General features: G+C 43.6%; 1 protein-coding gene across 2 annotated transcripts in view; it reads right to left on the bottom strand.

Annotated features, from left to right (window-relative positions):
* Positions 1-9,457: 9,457 nt before the first annotated feature.
* The window catches only part of LOC105276614 (mitochondrial distribution and morphology protein 34), a 76,742-nt gene continuing 66,891 nt past the window's right edge, over positions 9,458-19,308 (bottom strand). For both annotated transcript variants that reach the window (XM_011334390.3, XM_026974442.1), the window contains exons 3-4: positions 18,818-19,138; positions 9,458-17,480 (exon numbers count right to left, since the gene is read on the bottom strand). In XM_011334390.3, the coding sequence (XP_011332692.2) occupies positions 16,920-17,480; positions 18,818-19,138 (882 nt within the window). In that variant the 3' untranslated portion in view covers positions 9,458-16,919. The remainder of the gene's footprint in view (positions 17,481-18,817; positions 19,139-19,308) is intronic.

Here is a 19,308-nt window from a genome sequence, read left to right as displayed (position 1 = left end):
AGGGGGGGACGCACACCCTTCGGTCGCCTTTATTTTCGGTACCACTCGCGTCCGCCGGTCATTGACTTGGAACCGAATGACCTCGTCGCTCGTCGGAAGTGTATCATTCGGTGAAGCCGACATCTCCGGCGACAGACACGGCACGCGTGGGGGTTGCTGTCGCGAGGGTGTTCGCGCGCTGGTCCTCATTAATTGAAATGTCGCTGGCACGACGCTTACAAGCGAGTCGATACCCGGCCCGGCCGCGGGCCAACGGAGTTGATCATGTTGACGTGATTGCGCGAAACGCAGATTGTTCTTGCGAATCGTTTTTAATAAGTATTATTCCGAGTTTCTCCGAGGCTCGCATCCCCATTTCTGCTGGTCAACTTTTCATAACATATAACAGAGAAGGAAAGAGAGAGGGAGGGATGCAAACCATCACACGAGCATACGAGTGGAATCGTTATAGGATCGTTAAAGTAGACGAATCGCGCTCTATTTTAGGCCGTTCAATCTGCTCGGCTATTTCTGATTACATCCTGCTGGACGAAATTGAAGCGAGACTTACCAATGGCGATCCGTGGCGGGCGAAGGTTTCCTCTCTGTCGCCGTCGAAGATTATTTATTCGTGCGGGAGGGTCGGCCTGTTCCCCTTTGCTGGCGAACTCCATCTCAGCGGCAGCAAAGCGGAAAAAGACACACCCTCGACCGACACCTCAGTTGCAGGAAATTTTTCCGGTGTTCTGTGTACTCTGTTTTCGTCGCTTTCCGCGTTTTGTCATTTGCCTGCCTTTCTTTTTCTGCATCATGGAAACATCTGTTTCCAACTTGCCTATCCTGTCCCTCGGTGGACCTAAAATGATCTTGATTACTCAAATCACGCTATTTAAATATTTAATTTTAATAAATCACGCTACTTTTCCCGCACTTTCTTTTTCGAAATTTAATAAAACGTTCATTAAACGAATTGAACGGCGAATTAATTAATCCGGTAAACAGCTTGGGCAGCAATAGCGAAGTTTTCCTTTTCGGTGATTACCAGTGTGTAAACTTTTACCCTTTTGCAGCGTCGGCCGAACAGCGACTACAGAGTACAGTAATTCAATCACGCTTTGTACTTACTGCACCGTTTTAACTCATTCTATGAAAGATATAACTTTCCAGGTATAATAACGAAAGGGAATCTGCATGAAACAATATTCATTCAAATTCTCAGTTTGCAAGCCATTTCACCCGATAACGTCTATAGCTAGCGTCAGGAGCGAAAGGACTGACGCAGTGAATTTCAGGGTTGAATCAGCTCTTTTCTAGCTCAAGAATGATCATTATAAGTGGAGAGTACACGGCCGGAAATCCCCGTAAATGACAGAACACCTCTCGATGCCTCGAACAATGACATACCTGTTGCATCGCCAGGCATTTTGCGCGCCGTACTAATCGCCGAAATCGCGGCTGGCGCGATCGTCGGCGACTCAATCAAGTCGACATGAGATCTTGGCACGTACGGCAAGTCGAAAATATACGACGAGGAAGAGGCGTCCGTCAGTCTGTTTGTTTAGTAAATGACGCGAAATGATCGTGTGACGGATCGCAGGACCGCGCGCGAAAGATACTTCACATGCGAATCCGCCTGAACGCCGCACATCAACGCTAATTGTTGCCGTTTTAACACTTTGCATTCCATGATGGTTTCCGCGACGAATTTGTACTTTGAAAATCACGCTTTATCCAACGTGCTTTAGCAACTTCTGTCGAATTTTCATCGACGCAAAATTTGGTTCGCCGGATTTGGCTTTATATGGTCTCAGATTTTTTAGCTCGCATTATCATTTTTACTGTTCAATTTCTCACGATGTAACAGAATTAAAAAGAGAGATATAAAAGAAGAAAAAGAGAGAAAGAGACATATATAAAATAATTAAAGATATAATCATGACTATCAAGACCGTGATTTAAAAAAAATTAATTTTTCATATTTTTCAGTTATCCGATGATGCTTTCCGTGCAAATCCTCGCTTTTGATAGAAGCACTCGCCCTGATCTCTACGACTTTACGTCCAAAGACCACGTCTCGGTAAGTCCCTTATCGCTTTAACGCTTTGCGAGTGTCGCGCGCGAGTAAATAGTCGACCTGTGTAAATCTCAAGAATATATTAATAAGAATATATAATCACTAGTCCACGCAAGTCTCAAAGACAAATTAAGACCGAGGCTTCAGCAGATTATTTAAAAGATAACTCAGGATTAATCTAGCGAGAAGGCGGGGGTGCAAGCGGGCAGAAATCCGTTCCGTCTTCCTCTTCTCCACGCTGGATAGAATTACCAACGCGTCTGGAATAAAGCTTCGGAAGCCTGACATCTATTTCTGCCCATATTCTCCTCTCCTCCCTTAACGAGCGAGCGCGCACGCACGCAATGCAATTTGAAATCGAGCTACGATAAAACCCGCCGCGCGCGTATTCTCCGCTTCCACCCGCGCGACGTGTTATTCGAATATCCGCGTGAGAAATGCGTGGCTAAGATCCAGCGAGTGTTTCGCTATATTAAGATCGCACTTACGTAACGCACTCATATCCATGCAAATACGATATGAACATTTAATACGCTCGTCGCGATATACTGTCGGCCGCGTGCGGGGCCATTGCAATTTCGAGCGCGAACTAATTCGCGAAGGCGGCTGCGTTGCAATTAAACGGCCGAGAAATCTCGCGCAGTGTTGTTTAGCAATAGGAATTTCTTTGCCAAATGACGTGTGCATGTTGAATTTCTTTGTCAAACCATGCCGAATCTAGATAACTGACGATGATACAATTCAATTTTCCCTTTTAATTATATTTGTTTTTATAAGTATTACCACGTTATTTTGCATATTTATTAGATAAGTATTTTACAAAGTTTTATAATAGAAATATTTTCAGATGCTATGATATTGTGTGTATAGCGTACAAGTGATCAAAATAATTAATTTTAAATTTAAATGTTTGATAACATTTTTTCATATTTTTATTTTTATTTTATTAAATTATACATATACGCAATATATTCTAGAAGGATTGCGTACTTCTATACCTTTTAACTTAATTTGTAACAATACCAGCCCCTCAATAATAAAACACCTTAATAAAATTAAAACATTCAGTTAGCTTAATAAAAATAATCAGTTGAGAGTCTTACAGTGACTTGGATTTAAAAAAAAAGCTTTTCCATATCGAATTGAGAATTGGAATAATCAAAGGGACACTTCATTGAAGTAAGTCGCGTGAATTCACCGTCGTTCTATCTATTCTTACATCCATCATCTTGGTAAAACGCTCGCTGCAATATTTTATTTCATCTAATATAACATAGGAATCATCTATCAGACATTTTTGCGCGTGGCCACCCTTAAATCATTAAAAAATGTTATTAAAATATTACTTTGCAATTAGCCCGGAGAGCGCGCAACTCAGTCGTCCTACGAATATAATGAGGATAATAAAGAAATATAATAAAGAGGATAAGATATTGACTATCTTCCTCATCTTCTGGCTCTTCCCCAGACCCACGTTAAACTCTACAAAGGGTTTCGCGCCTGTGTCGTTCCACGTCGTTCACAGATTTAACATCGTCTCACGTGTACCGACGTTCAAAATGCGCTACGCGCGCTTTAATTCGGTCGCAAAGCCGGCGAGAGTCTCGTTGATCGATCATAATTCGTAAATAATTCGAGATAAACGTCTATCTGAAATGTCAGATATATTGCTCGGGTGCGCAGGGATTACTTACGTACCTCGATTTTGTGCGTGGGATGTTTGATCTTCGCGGCTTCCTGACGGGGACTCTCCTTTTCTTTTTTCCTTCTCGTAATTTGTACGCTGCACTCTCGACGCAACGACGCTGAAATGCAGCTGTTGAACATCCCTTTCAACTATGATCTCGTGAACGTGAAATTCCGTGTTGCCGAAGGCCGCAACAAGCGAGATGCAATTTATGATATTGCTTCAAAGAAACCTTCGATGTCTCTTCTTCAAAGTTTGGCGTATTCTGAAGTATGCGTGGACCTGTTCTCATCTCTTTCCGTTCAAGATGAATCAGAAATTAGACTCGTTATCGATTGCAGCTGTTGGTCTTTCTTGACATTTTGCACGCGTTGTAAAAAAGATTTTCTTAGATCAAAGAAGAGCGTTCTTCTCTTCGGTTATGACGAGAATCGTGGAAATCGACATGTCCCGTCAGTTTCTCTTTTTCTCTTCATCTTTCGCTTTCATTTCCTTTTCCTGTTTGTTCGCTTCTTTCGCGCAACCTCTCTTCCTTCTTGAATTCTCTTTTCTTTTTCCCAGTCCTATCATTTCTTCATTTTTATGGTACTATTAGCACACGTGACATGAACAATCTTTCCGTTCGCCGGAGAATTTCGCGCGCGACGCACGGCGGAACCGCGAGGCATCACAGAGTCCCGAGAAGGAGGGATGAAATCTCGGAGTGAAGTGAGCAACAAATCGGGGGTTGAAGATACAAACAGGGACGAACGCGAGCGAGTGCAGATTCAAACAAGTACCAGTTTTGCAAGATTCGAAGCTCGTCTGTATCGCAAAACTTGAGCAATCCCCCTCATCAAAATCCCCTTTCTCAAATTTGATCCTCGCAATGTTAAACTCGTTCTTGCAATACAAAAAAAGAAACAAGCAAAATAAAAAAATACGATCAAAGGAGACCACTTATCGCACCTTTCCGATCGTCGATCCCGCGAGAGAACTCACGGAGACCGTGCGAGTTCCGCGACTTCCGTGCGCCCCTTCCCACCCCCTTCGAGTTGGTCCCCGTCAGCTAGTAGCCCTCAGAAATAACGGTACGAGGGTGGATGCCTCGGTGCGACTGACTGTCGACGTTTCATTCAAGAAGGCGGGCGTCGCGACGCCAGCGTCGAAGCGCGCACGCGCACGCGCGCGCGGGGCGCGGCCAGGCGCCGCCGCCGCCGCCGTCGCTCTTCCTTCCGTCGTTTATTTGGGCCCGCGGGTGCACCCACGCGATCACACGCGTCTACGCACGCGCGTATCGCGCGCCGATTTATTTCGATCGATTGAAATATATGCCGGTATTAATAGACGACGAATGGGTCGCGTCCTTTTCCACGAATACGAACGTTCCCCTCTTTGTGGAGCAGGGAACTCACGGGTGTCTTTTTAGGTACTTGGGTCCTTGGAACAACAAGGGTGCGAAGTACGCATTTTGTAGTTGACATTTCTGGCACTGACAAATCTCAATCGTTTCGTGTGAGTAATAAAACGGAAACGGTTCATCGAAATGTTGAATTACCTGTTGGACAGCTCTTCGTTTTGCGTAGATGACTATTTTATTTTGCATTATTTCACATTGCATACATTGAGCATTCTCTATATATCAATTAAAGTTTGCTTATATATCAATATTATTAATTATATTATTTATGAATATAATTAATATAATTAACATAAATTATGTTAATTATAAATATATTAATATTATTGATAATACATAATCTTGTATATTGGGTTGTATCATATTTATTCCGTTGTTTAAATGTTCTTATAAATATATTATAAATTTAAAAAATATAATTAAATACGTTGTATTTCAATCGCGTTGAATCCGCGCGAGCGCGTCTGTGTTTTTGTAGGCCGGAGAAATTCTCGAGAGGCGATCGTTAGTGCGAGATCAATGGTCGACGTCGATGATCGACGATCCGCAGTTGAGAGTTTCCGAGTTCGACACTCGTCGAGTCTTCAAAGCGGATCGCGCTCGTTGAGTGGTGCACATTCGCGATACGGCAACTTTGTGTTCCTTCCGGCGAAGAGTTACAGACTGGCACTTGACAATTATTGCACGATCGCAGACCTCGAAATAAAGGTTACGCATCTCGATATTATGTAATGTCTGTACGGGTCCAGACTTTATTTACCGTTGCAGGAGATTGTTTGCAACAACTTACACTTTTTTATTTCGAGAGTTAAAATTATTTTTGTAGGTGACATCTATATTATCTATATTGCCAAATGTACAGCGCAAGTTTATATTTTTGCCTGACAATGTTCGTACTATTTTCTTATAATTATATTACTTTTAATTAATATAATTAAATAATAAAAAATTAATTAATTTAATAATAAATTAATATTGAGCCTAAAATAGGCAATTTTCCGGTATGGGCAAAAAGAATATATTCACAAATTCGCGGAAAGTCGCGTTAAACAGACGTGCAACGACTCGATTAACGTATGTCGCTGAAATAAAACTCATGGCCATCTGGATTCGCGATCTATGGAAAAACAAACTCCCGTCGCTTCGATGCCCCCATGCTCAACGCTCGTAGGTCTCGCGGTATATAATCGAACGATTCGCGGATGTCCGAAAATATGCTGGCGCGAACACGCGTGTGGAATCTTTAATTTTTTAAAAGCAATTCTTGCAGTAACAAATTGCTCAAGAAATTGTTTCAAATCTAGCGCAATATGTGCCATAATATCCATAAAATTTGTTAAACAATTTAAATAACTTTACATTTTTAATTATTAATTTTCTCAATTATTTTATCAGTTAAGAGAATTTATAATTATTTAATAAGTTTTGATTTCATACATATAAGAAAAATATAATTCGATCTTACTTTATTATAGGTATAATATCTGATAAATTGAGACAGAATTTAAGTTAATTTTTTAAGAACTACACCCTCAGAAAGGATTTCTGATAACAAGACGAAAAATATTCTTGACTAATTTAATCGTATTACAAGTATAAACAATATGAAAATAAAACAATTTTTAATTAAAATCAGTAATTTCTATTCTTCTCTCTCGAATTAAACAAGATTGTCTTACTGTCTTGAGACAAGAGTAACATATACAAATTTATGCTTATATATTCTTGTATGTAGAATAATTTGATATTAGCGCCACTTTATAGTAGGCTTTGTCGATATCGACGCATCATTTTCTCACAGTCGCTCGTCGACTCGGCGCTTCTGCGTCCTTTATTCGGATAAAACGGCCAATATTTATGTGTTGCAATTGAAAATCGGGAAAGTGTTTCTGTGTATTTCTGTGTTTCTGTTATTTACAATGAATAAGTGCAATACTCTACAAGAAATATTAAAAGATATGAAAATGTCTTATCTTGAATCTTATTTCTCAAGTAAGTATATACAGGGTGTCCGGTAATGATCGCCCCAGCTTCCGTACACGAGTAGAGCGGATCGAGACGAAGAGAAAAGTCCTATACCGTTTTGCGATATTCGCAATAATAATCGAAATATTGAATATTAAAGTCAAGCGAATCCAGAGCGCGCGGAGGCGAGTGCCGAGCCGCTCGAGGTATAGGATTATTATTATAGGAAAATTGCCTATTTTAGGCTGAATATTAATTTATTATTAAATTAATTAATTTTTTATTATTTAATTATATATACTTACTTGAGAAATAAGATTCGAGATAAGACATTTCCATATCTTTTAATATTTCTTGTAGAGTATTGCACTTATTCATTGTAAATAACAGAAACACAGAAATACACAAAAACACTTTCCCGATTTTCGATTACAACACATAAATATTGGCCGTTTTGTGCAGATTCTACAAATTCTCTTACAAGAATAGAATAATAAGATGTCTTTTAGATTTCACAATATTCTTAAATCAAGAATATTTTGAACTTGCTACAAATTTTTATCTAAATCCTTCTGAGAAAATTAATGAGATAGCACCAAGATTATTTTAATCTAGATTTTCGAATTTTCTATTCAAGATTAAAATATGCTTCTTTTCAATACTAAATATGATTGTCGCTATAGCGAATCTTATTTTATGATAGATTAAAGAGTAATAGCATTAAGTCCAGAAATCTTTTCTGTGGGTGTATATACTATATATGTGTACTGCGTGCTAATCGGCCGAATCTATTTTACTTCGTATTCCATTCTTTCACATTTGACCGTTACAAGGTTTATGGGAGGTTTACGGGAATGAGGAGTGTAAGGATACGATCGGGGGATCGGTGAGGACGCAGGAAATCGGAAAGAGCGCACGCCGAAAGTGCACGCATAGCGGAATAGAAGCGCATTCATGAGGTAAGGCAAGAAGAGACGTCTATTTCCGGACGCACGGCTTCCCAAATATACGCCGACGCCACTCGCCACTTTACGACGTATATAGTCCTCCTCCCTCTCCCTTCTTTCCCTCCAACGTCCGCGCATTCGTTCCCCTTTCTTGCCACCCCCATGTCCGCACGCGCGCGCCATTTTGGCGGACTTGGACTCTCGGTGTCCCACGTTCATTAAGCGGGTCTCCGCTTGCCGCGGATGCGGACGCGTTTAAACAGCGCATAATTGTGCGCTCAAACTCTTGCGCGGCTTCCCTTGCGGCAAAAGCACGCCAAGTACTCGTAATATGTCTCTGTGCTCTCGCACTCGGCGACGAGTTGTCGCTCGGCGAATTATTTCAGCGGTGATAGCGTTCACGAGCATGTGTGCGGCACACGCACGTACGAATGGGTTGAATAGTTAGAGTGGCAGTTGTGACAATTATACTTAGGGGATGATATATTGATATGTACTTACTGTATTCTTGTAAGAGTACTAATCATACTGAAAGAACAGAATAAAAATCCTTCGAGAATATAATCCTTCAAGAGTAAAGTGGAGGAGTAAAGTGGAGGGAGGATATATGGCTCCATATTGTCCACATTGTCTTATATTATTGTACCATGTTGCGGAATGTACTATATAAACTCGTTTTTATAAATATATCATTTTTTTCTATTATATATATTTTTTTGTAGGACGTGATGGATATTTTAATTTATAATTCTAGAAATTTTGTTTAATTTTTGTCTGCGTATAATTTTTGTTTTTTATATTAAACAAATTTATATTTAAAGAGAATCTTTCCTCGTATTTTTGGACGTTTTTTCATCAATTCATCGAGAAACTCCGAAAGCTGACTAAACTGTATTTCTCGAAAATTTCGAAGTGGCATTCTGGCCAACGCAAGTTGAAGATTCAACCAGATGCAACTAGAGATATAATTAGAGTAGTGGCGCAACTGCGCTTTTGCCTTCAAATCTCTAACTAGAGATTTAAGGGCTTTGCACTTTCAATAAAATGCTACATTGTTGATGCTACACAGCATATTGCAACCAAAAATTTTGTTTGTGCTCTATAAAAGAATTAAAAAATAATTTTTTTATTCATTAACATTTTAACATTTTAACAAAAATCGCATCCTTTGATTATAGAATGCACCATTCCACATTGAAATAAAAACTAAAAATATTTCTGTTTCAATTATAATTAATTATTATACGAATATAAAATTAAGACCCATAAGCCACAGAAGTAATGCTTTTGTAAGGAATATTTTATAATAATACTTTATAATAATACTATAATAATTTAGATGTAAAAGTGATCATGTAAGGGAGAAGTAGTGGTTTCATAAAATAACTTCTTTTCTCTTTTTTTTTGTCAAAACTGTTTTCTTTATTTTGTAGAAAACTGCGTGATAAGTACACCAATAATCTTGCAATGTCGAAGTGTTGCCGATTTATATTTGGGGGCAGGACGGGTAGGATCGCCCGGAGAGGAGGGGCTTTCGATCGTCGTGAAGCTCTTCATGAAGCTCCCATTTCACCACAAGGATCCGAGGCAGCCTCCACCCCTCCTCCCCGCGCCTGCCTGCCCGTCGTTACATCGTTTGCTTTTCTTTTTCTTTTTCTAGCAAGCCAGAGCAGTGTGAACAACGAACATGTCTTTTTCTTTTTTTTCCCCTATGTGATAGTGTGTGGTACGATTCTCTATAGTGTATAAAAAGAACTCCTTTTCATATTCCTCTCTCTCTCTCTCTCTCTCTCTCTCTCTCTCTCTCTCTCTCTCTCTCTCGCTCCCGCCATGACGCGCTCGAAACGAACGTGACTCGCATCCGAAATGTGCAATTCCGCGGCGCGAGGCGCCTTTCTCCGAGTGCGGCACGAACACGCGCGATCTCTCCCGCTCCTTTCTCCCCTCGCCCCCTTTTCTCCCGCAGTTCGCATCGCCACCCCTTCACCACCACCGCGACGAGCCACGTGAACCGCCATTCTCCTCGAGATGAGACTTTCTTTTTTTTTAACTTTGAATCTTGATTTTCCTCCGTGTTTTTTAACTCTCGGTAGAAGCGATCTACTACTTTAAACGACACTGTTCCTACGACATCGATCGATTACTTTGAAAAAAAGGAGTCCTGATTTCCGCTATGCCTTTCTCTCCGTTTCGCACTCTCTCGTTCTCTCTCTCTTTCTCTCTCGCGTGCGCTCTTTTTTTCTCTTTCTCATTTTCTCACCCATTCTCGCGCCACAATTGAACAATTTGTTGTTCACGTGAACTTGTCGGACCGAGTGACAAGCTCTGTCTTTTATTCCATCGCTTCTCATCGCGCTCCCTCCTCCACCTTCGCATCACCTTTCCGCGTCTCTGTCTCTCTTTCTCTCCGCCTCTTTCGCATCTCCTTGCAACACACTCTCTTTCTCTCTCTTAGAGGATAACGCACTTGCACTCGCAGAGAAAGAACTCATGCGACATGCGACCCATCAAGTCTCCTCGCCTTTACGAACGTAAAGCAGCTGAACAACGGACAAAGAGAATTGATGAGTCACGTGTTAGGAGCTTCCCTTGTCAGCACGTAATCGGAGAAGGGCTGACCGCAGGATGCAACGCACTTACACGAACAACGGCGAGACATCATCCCCGATGTGGGTCCGCTGGTCTGATCCAAATTCTACAATCGTCAGTCGATTCGATAACTCTTAATTACGTGTTCGTTAATCACATTCGTCGGTATCCGAAGTCTTTGGAAAATATCATAATTACGGCCGCGGATGATTGATATGATTCCATATATCTCGAATAATCGATCGCAATAATATTATCCCGTCAAACCGCCGATATGATTGCTTCACGCGACGCCGTTTAATTAACAAAACAAACACCGACGTCAATATTACATAATACGGAACACAGAATGACTCCTCGATTCGAGAAAACGCAAACTTCGAGTTATTATTATTAGGTGCGCAAACCAAATTGCCATTTTTAACTTTACTTATACCTAATAAACAGTTTAGAAGTTTCCAATGTAAATAAAGAATGTTAAAAGTACTACTACTACTACACATTTACAAAACGTTGTATGACATGACGGCCGTTCCTGATCCTATCCCTTTTTAAACGAAAATCAGTCTTGAATTTGCACGCCTAATAAGAGACCAGAGAAATCAAAGCGAGGTAACAATTCGCGGATCGATTGACGGACAGAAAACTGCGAGCCGAGACTCGCTCAAGACGGACCCACGCGCGGAATGATTCAAGGGGAGGGAAAGGAAGTAAGGGAAAAGAAATTAGGACCGATTGGTCGAAAGACTTGGGGATGAATTTCGCGAGAGGGACAACAGCGAAGCTCTCGATCTCTCTTCCACCGCGAGGGACTAGACATATACCGATCTCTTATCAACAGTACAATTATAATTACAGCTTAGAAACGAAAGCTTTAAAAGGGGGCGCCCGCCGCTTTCGGACCCCGCTTGCAACCGTTCCGCTCCGCCTCGCAATTTCGCCAGAGGGAGGACGCGAGTTATTTTGGAACACCTTGGGAAATCACATTGCGCCTAAGGGGAGTGAGAAAAAGAGAGACAGACAGATAGAGAGAGAGGGGGAGCAAGAGGAGAGAGTCTTCCCTCCACCGTTTAACTTGTCAACAAGCACGACAGGGCATCATCGGCGATACGTTGCCCGAATCGATAGATCGACAGTCACGATCGTTCCCCAACCGGATGCACGGCTCAACGTGACTAGATTAATCGGCAGCCGCCGGCACGATCTCGCAGCTTGATCTTGATCCCGCAGAAGAGCCGATCTCGAATCTCTTTGGGAAACGCGAAGCGGGACCTCTCGGCGATCGCAAACTACCCACAGAGATTGTCGAGTTCTCACGATGAAGAAAAAGGAGGAAGCACCGTGATCGCCGATCTTGAACCAAGTTCTATTTTCCGATCTCTCCCGATTTTTCTTTCTAGTTTGGAAAGAGGAAAATCGAACCGATATTGCGGATGATGTGTTTTCTCCGATAGTCAGGTCTTACGATCAGGCTGGTAGCTTCCGCGTGTAACTGACAGTTCTTATTGCTGCTTCTTCGTTTGCGTTCTGAGAGCGATCTTGGAGCTTCGCGATCAAGCGATTCGTTCGAACGATCCTGTTATTGCGTGCCGCAACGATCAGGCCGGCGTCTCTCGCCGCGATGAAATCGCTATCGAGTGAAGTCTTATTTGCGCGACACACGATAAATTATTTACAAAATTCGCCCGGCCCGATAAGGAACGATGCCCGATTCGAAAGCGCCAATTGAACACGACCCGGCGCGCCAAACAGTATACCAAACGCCCGGGCGACATTGCACGAAATGCAACAAGTTTTCAGTTTTCAGAACCGCGCCGAGTAGCGACCTCGAAGACTGAGCCGTGAATCGGACAGGAAAAGTATCTCATCTTGGATTGCTTTCGTTATTTTTCAACAATTCCTCTCTTTCCTATCTCTCCCTTCCTCTCTCTTTCTCTTCCTCTCCCTCTTCCTCTCTCTCTCTTTCTTTCTCTCTCTCTCTCGTTCTCGCTCTCGCTCTCTCTCGCTCTTGTTCTCGTGTGGAAAGGCCACGATTATACTCATGCGTCTCGCATCTCTCAGAATCCCGATTAACAAATTGCTAGATATATCACGATGTCCGATAGCGATAATAGTAATAACCGACAATAACTCGCTAAAAATTTCGCTTCGCCTAGAACTTATCGTCTAAAATATCTCGCGCTCGCACGTCGTCGTGCTTTAAAAATTCAACCTAATCCCGACGACGTCGCAAATTCAACCGAAACTTGCACAGGACCCATCGAATTATACATTCCCTTTCTCGGATCCGCCGCCGGTACCGCCCCCTCTCCTCTCCGCTCCATTTTTCGCTCCTTATGCGATCCATCTAGTGGATCCCCAAGAGATCTCTCCGATAGACACATTTGTAATCTTTCTCGCTGTGTGTGAGAGCAACAGCGACGAAATGAGATCGCCACGAGGGAGAGACGGAGCCGGAGAGGCCAGCACGAAGCTGGATCCGAAAAGAAAAAAAGAAACCGAAAAACAGACGTCAGACATTCCTCCTTCCTGATATTCCTCCTCGATCGCTTCGCTCCGCACGCGCTAATTTTTCGTTACATAGATTACGTAGATTAATCTCGTCGCCTAATATTGCATGCGCGTGAACACATTTCAAAGGTGAAAACAGAAAGACGATATTCATGGGCGTCCGCAGGGGGGGCAAGACCGGGCATTTGCCCCCTCCTGGAATCAGCAAACAATTTATTTTTCCTTGAAATAAAGAAAAAAGATTGCAGATGTCGCCGCAACGCACGTTTATAGCATGTCGACCGAGAAGCATAAATCTATAAGTCAATTTAAAAAGCATTTCGGAACAATATTAGAACAATATATTGCTTGAAATTTCTTAAGGGTCCACTAGTGGTAAGCAAACAGCTCATTGTTTATACTGTTCCGCAATTAGACCGACATTTCTATTATGCCTATTTATAATATTAAAATATTCCGAAATATTAGAACCAATTTCTGTACTATTACAAAATAAACAAATAAATTTGCTCGAATGTCAAAATCATATAAAACGTTTAATCTCTATTCTTCATGAAAAACGGGATAAATTTGACAATATTTTCACAGAATACGAGAAATTTAGCTGCTCGATTGGTGTTGAGATTAAAGTACCACGAATTGTATTAAAACAAACTAAAAGAGCGAACTATTTCACAGAGGATCCCAAAGAATAGTATTAAGTTTATAGTAATAAACTAAGCCTGTTTTTACCATATATAGATTCGCTTATAAGTTCTTTAAGTATTAGATTTTCTGAAGAAAATTCCAGTATTTTTAATCTTTTCCATTAATTCCATTAAATTATAAGTATTTTAATTCTGGAAGTAACATTTTAAATCATGCCCCCCCCCCCCTGGAAAAAATCCTACGGACGCCCATGACGATATTACCCCCTTACTCCCCCGACTCGCCGTAGCACAGCGACGCAATGAACATTAAACGAAACAACGTCGCTGTGCGCACAAATGCCTGCCCGGACATCTCGCCGCAATTACAATTTACAATTTCCTTTCCTCCTTGTCCCTTTCCCCCGCTCGGGAAGAATTCGTTAATGATAATTAGGACCTCGAGACGCATCTCGGATGCCGACCGACGAATATAAGCGCGCGCACGATGGTATGGCTGATGATGCGCTCCGCACTCGATGAAGGAGTCTCGGATGAAGATCTGAGTGCGCCGGTCCCGGCGGCATCATTCCTCGGAAACGAAGCGGAAGCTCGCGAAATTAACGCCAACGAAATGCACACGAGAGACACTCCGCCCTACGCGTGGCAGCATCCTTCTCGTCTCGCGCGTTCCACGCCACGCCACGCCATGCCACGCACAATCCAAGTGTAATCACAAAGGGAAACGTATATCGGTACAATTTCATTGCAATTTCTCCTTGCGCCGCGAACTCTTAGGGAATACAATAATAATTGGTGACTTCTCATGAAATAATCGAGTGATTCGCTCCGTCCCGGAACTTGGGATTCAAAGTTGACGAGGCGCTTCCCGCTTCTACGTGAAACTGCCGATGTATCGGCAATGCAACAAAATCAAAAGACGGTTACGTACACTTTGAGTCTTGACCGATCCAGTTCTGTACGAAATGGGATCAATAATTCGTAATTACAAGTACATCGCGGACGCAGATCGGAAATCCGCAGTTTATCGTGGATAAATTACGCCTGAAGTCTACATATAACACGCGGTTGTTCGTCGAAAGTCGCAAAGCGGGATGCAGAACGCGTCATCGAACTCGAATCCTTGCCCGAGCAGAACTCGTCCTATTTTGTCAAAACTGCATGTGAGGCCTTATCTATTTGAATAATAATAAAGATAGCGTTATGTCGGACACAGTGCGAGCCATTCGAAACGCGAGAGGGACGCGCGCTCTCTCTCACCGCTACCTGAACGCACGCCGCCGCTACAAACGTACTCGTAACGGGACAGACATTCGTCAAAGAGACGGATTTGCGATCCGCTCAGTCCCACCTCGACGCACCAGCACTCGATTGACCGGCAATTTCATTAAGATTTACAATTCCCCTATCACGTGTGTCGTCTCAATCGGGAGCTTCGTGCCGAGAACGATTCGACGACGAAATTAGCAGTCGCTCCAAGTGTGGTGTGTAACATTCGAGGCAGGATGCGTTACGCACAACGCGTGGCTTCGTCGGAAGAGATTTTGCGCATTGCGTCGGGAGGGCGTGTGCGCGCGTCCCATCACCGTTCCGTACGGCCGCCATCTCGTGTTTTTTTTTAATGGTATGCGTGTGTATGTGTGTGTTTGATGTTTTTTTTTAACTTTTAAATCGGTACGTAGCATATCGTTTTTTTTTTAGTCGTAATAAGTATATTGATATTGAACTACCTAGCCTAATATGTACAGAATTTCCGTTTTCACTCTTGGCACTACATTACCCCCCTCCCCCTCTTGTAGCTCCACTGCACGCATACACAACACGCACGCGCGCGCTTTCCTCTCTGTCTCTTGTTTTTCTTTCTTTCTTTCTTTCTTCTCTCCTCCCTTCGCCATCTCTCTTTCTTTTCTTTCTCGACCCTGCAATTAGCCGCGCCTCTCGCACGTCTTTTCGTACTCTGCTCGTTCCGCACACGCGCGCTTGCATTTACTCGCACGCTCACGCACTCACGCAACCGATTCGAACGATTCGCTCGTACAACCAACTCCGTGTCCCGGCCGTCCATCTCCTCTTCTTTTTCCGCAGCCACCGTCGCGTGAAACACAACACACACTCGCCCTGTCCGGCCGTCTCGCGCAGCAGCCGCCCGATTCGCGAATAAAACGTTATATCGGCAATAAATAATTTACTAACGACTCCGTCGCGTCACGACGTCGTCGCGATGAACTCCCGCGATGTCCAAGCCTCCGTCGAGAGCTGGAAGAGGGTGACCAGCGGATCCGCTTCTGTCGCTGGGTCGTTACCTCGCGTCCGTTACTCCTCTTCGAGGTGAAGCTACTCGCCGTACGATTCCCGGACGGAGGAGGAGGCACCCCCGCTCGCGGAATAGGCCATCGTCTCGCGTCGCGCGTTGGTGCAACGCCGCTCTCCACGATTTTAGGCTCTGGTCGCCCCCTGTTCCGTCTCCTTCTCTGGATCCTCCTCTTTCTCTCCGAACCGACGTTGTTATCCCCGCGCCACCGCTTCGCAATAATCTCTGAGACCTAGGCTAGACACTGGCCGCGTGTGGAATTGCACAATTGAGACAATGCGTCGACAACGTTGCCGGTGATGATGGTGGCGGTGGCTGGAGCTTCCGCGGTAGGACAAGAACGAGGGAACAGACGCGAACCAACGCACGGCGATCGAGCGCAGTCTTGATGTCCGATACGACCCTTCGGTCACTGTCAAGAGGCCGGCTTCTTCACATCCCCGCCGGCTCTCCTTTAGGCCACGAACGGACGACCCTCTTTCTCTCTCTCTTTCTCTCTCTGATTCTTTCGCTCTTTCTCTCTTACACTCGCTCGTTATAGAAGAACGCCGGAAGAACGATCCAACGAGGGTACCACCGGCCGAGAGGATCCTCTCGCGCGTCCGCAATATTCGTTGCTGAACACGTGGCGGAACCGATGGGACCTATCATCTTATGTTGAAGCTTCTTCCGCGAGTCAGTCTTGAAGGGCACCGTCGCTGCCGTCGCAGCCACGCAGACCGATCCTAGGAACCATCGCTCGTTCTCGAGGCCGAACGACGCGGCTGTGACGATGACGACAACGGCGTCGAGGAAGGAGGACGCCGCGGATCAGACCTTCTGATGGAAATGCTGTTGTTGCTGCTGTTGCTGCTGCTGCTGCTGTTGCGGATGATGATAATGATATTGCTGGTGTTGCTGTTGTTGTTGTTGTTGTTGTTGTTGTTGCTGCTGCTGCTGCTGCTGCTGCTGCTGCTCGTGCCGACTCTCGTCGGTCTCGCAGGGCACCACGGTGATGTTGGACAGATTGCTACTGCTCGTGCTACTACTGGACTCGGAATAATTGAAGAAGGGCGGTTTGCTGATCGGCACCGACGACGATGCCGCCACTGTCGCTGCTGTGGACGACGATGACGACGACGATGACGACGACGACGCCGACGGTGGCGTTGTGTGGCTCGGGAACTTCCTGAACACCGAGCGTGCGGTAGCCATGAACAAATTGCTGCTGCTGGGTATGTGACCCCGCGCTATCCGGTCGCTCGGCGTGTCGAGCAGCCCCGGAAGGTACGGGGTGATGGGCGGTAGGGTCCGATACGGCGGCAGGGACTCGCTGTCGAACACTGTGCGATTCGGCGGCGGCCGCACGCACTTCTGGTAAATCTCGCTCTCCTGAAAACGGACAGGTTCGTTAGTCGAGCGGATTTGCAGACGATTCGCGCGAAGATACGAAAAGTTTCACGCGTATTAAATAAGATTAACAGAAGACCGAAATTTAAAATATGAATTGATAAGGGAACAGTATAACAAATTTCTTACATGGACTTTTTAGGCTTTAAACTGGTGTGAGATTTTCGATTGTTCGTTTGATTGATAATTAAACTTTGTCAAAACATGAGACTTTCATTGTCAACAATCAATCAGTTAATTAATTGGAATATAATTAGCAAGGAACTTGTTCAAGATGCTCGTTTTTAACCGATTACTGATGTAAACTGCCCAAAGATAGATATCTTACATTTTTTTTAATTTAAAGAAGACCTTGCAGTTTTCAGATAATCTTTTGTCTTGGTATTTTAAGAAATTAAACTCTTCGCCTTTTTATTTTATTCCAAGCGTCTGTTTAATGTAAATCTTTGTCGCAATTGCGATGATTGTGACAGCCTTAAATGGAGCCCGCTTTAAATCGTATAAAGTTTAATATCCCTGCTTACGCAACGATGACGAGGCGTAATAAGTACTTGAACCTGAGAGTTCGCGGGACAGGAAGCGAATAAATAAATGTTTTTCGGTCATTCCCTCTTCCCATTCCTTCCATCCCAGAAGACAACAGAGTGTTGCGTCGCGCTAAATCAAGTATATATTTTCCAACTATAATCTCACGTAAAAATCATAAAAGCAAAATAATCCGCGATATTCACAGAGAGAAACTAATCTTATTATTATTTATTTTAAATAAATGCAATCAAAATTTCGCATCTCGCGTAACTTTGAATAACTTTTTGCGACCAACGAAGTAACAACAGATTAAATTTAAATTAATTAAACGCGAAAAGAGCGATCATAAATAATAATATTACCTCATTAACTAAGTAATCCGGCTCGCGTCTAGACGGCGATACAAATATTGTAGAGCACCGTTTTAGAGAGTTTTGTTTCTTATTTTTAATGTTGCCTAGTTTAAAAATATCCTGCCTCGTTTACAGGTAACACAAATAGATGGAGACTTGTTTATTGACTGGCAGTATATATTCAAATCAAATCACGACATTTCGACCTTTGGTTCAGGTCCTCGGTTAAAGGTATCCTGCTATAAAATTATCACCATAAGTTATGTTGTGCTGTCATAAGTATGTGTTTGATTCAGCATCATCTAGACGCAATCTGGACTACTTAATCACCAATACTAGACTTAATGCTAGATTCGAAAGACAAAAGAGAAGAGATTCGGCTTTTGCGTCTCGATTCGGTTCACCGGCGACGTCGCTGCTCCAATCCTGATCTCTCACCTGGTCCGGGTTGCGGAGATGAAGATCCGAATGCGCCCCGTACGGCTCTTCGCCGTCCGGCAGCTCCAGTCGTGGCGGCAGATTGAGAGCGAGATCCTGCCGGACACTGTCCGCACGGATCGCGCGATCCCTTGCCGCGGCGATCATCGCCTCCTGTATGTCTTTACGCCTTTTCGCATCGCTGCCACCGCCATCGCCAACGTCGCCGCCGCCGACCGCCTCAGCCATCACGCCAACGGTCGGGTCATTTCTCGCCGATGCACCGCCGTGTGCACCGCGTCCACTGCTGCCGACCTCCATTCCTTGGCCCACCGACAGCATCTGAAAAGACCGATCAACAATTTTATTTTTCGAAATTTACCTTTGCTATTGAGAAACTGTCACGTATCGCTGTCGGAAGATATGTAGAAAACTTCTAGAGAAAGATTTCCGATATTGCAAATTTGTACAAAACGAGGTACAATACTATTATATTAAATTATATGGGAAAC

The sequence above is a fragment of the Ooceraea biroi genome, chromosome 12 (assembly GCF_003672135.1).
Source record: "Ooceraea biroi isolate clonal line C1 chromosome 12, Obir_v5.4, whole genome shotgun sequence".
Classification (NCBI taxonomy): domain Eukaryota; kingdom Metazoa; phylum Arthropoda; class Insecta; order Hymenoptera; family Formicidae; genus Ooceraea; species Ooceraea biroi.
The sequence above is the reverse complement of the archived record's forward strand: the minus strand, read 5'-3'. Positions and strand labels throughout refer to the sequence as shown.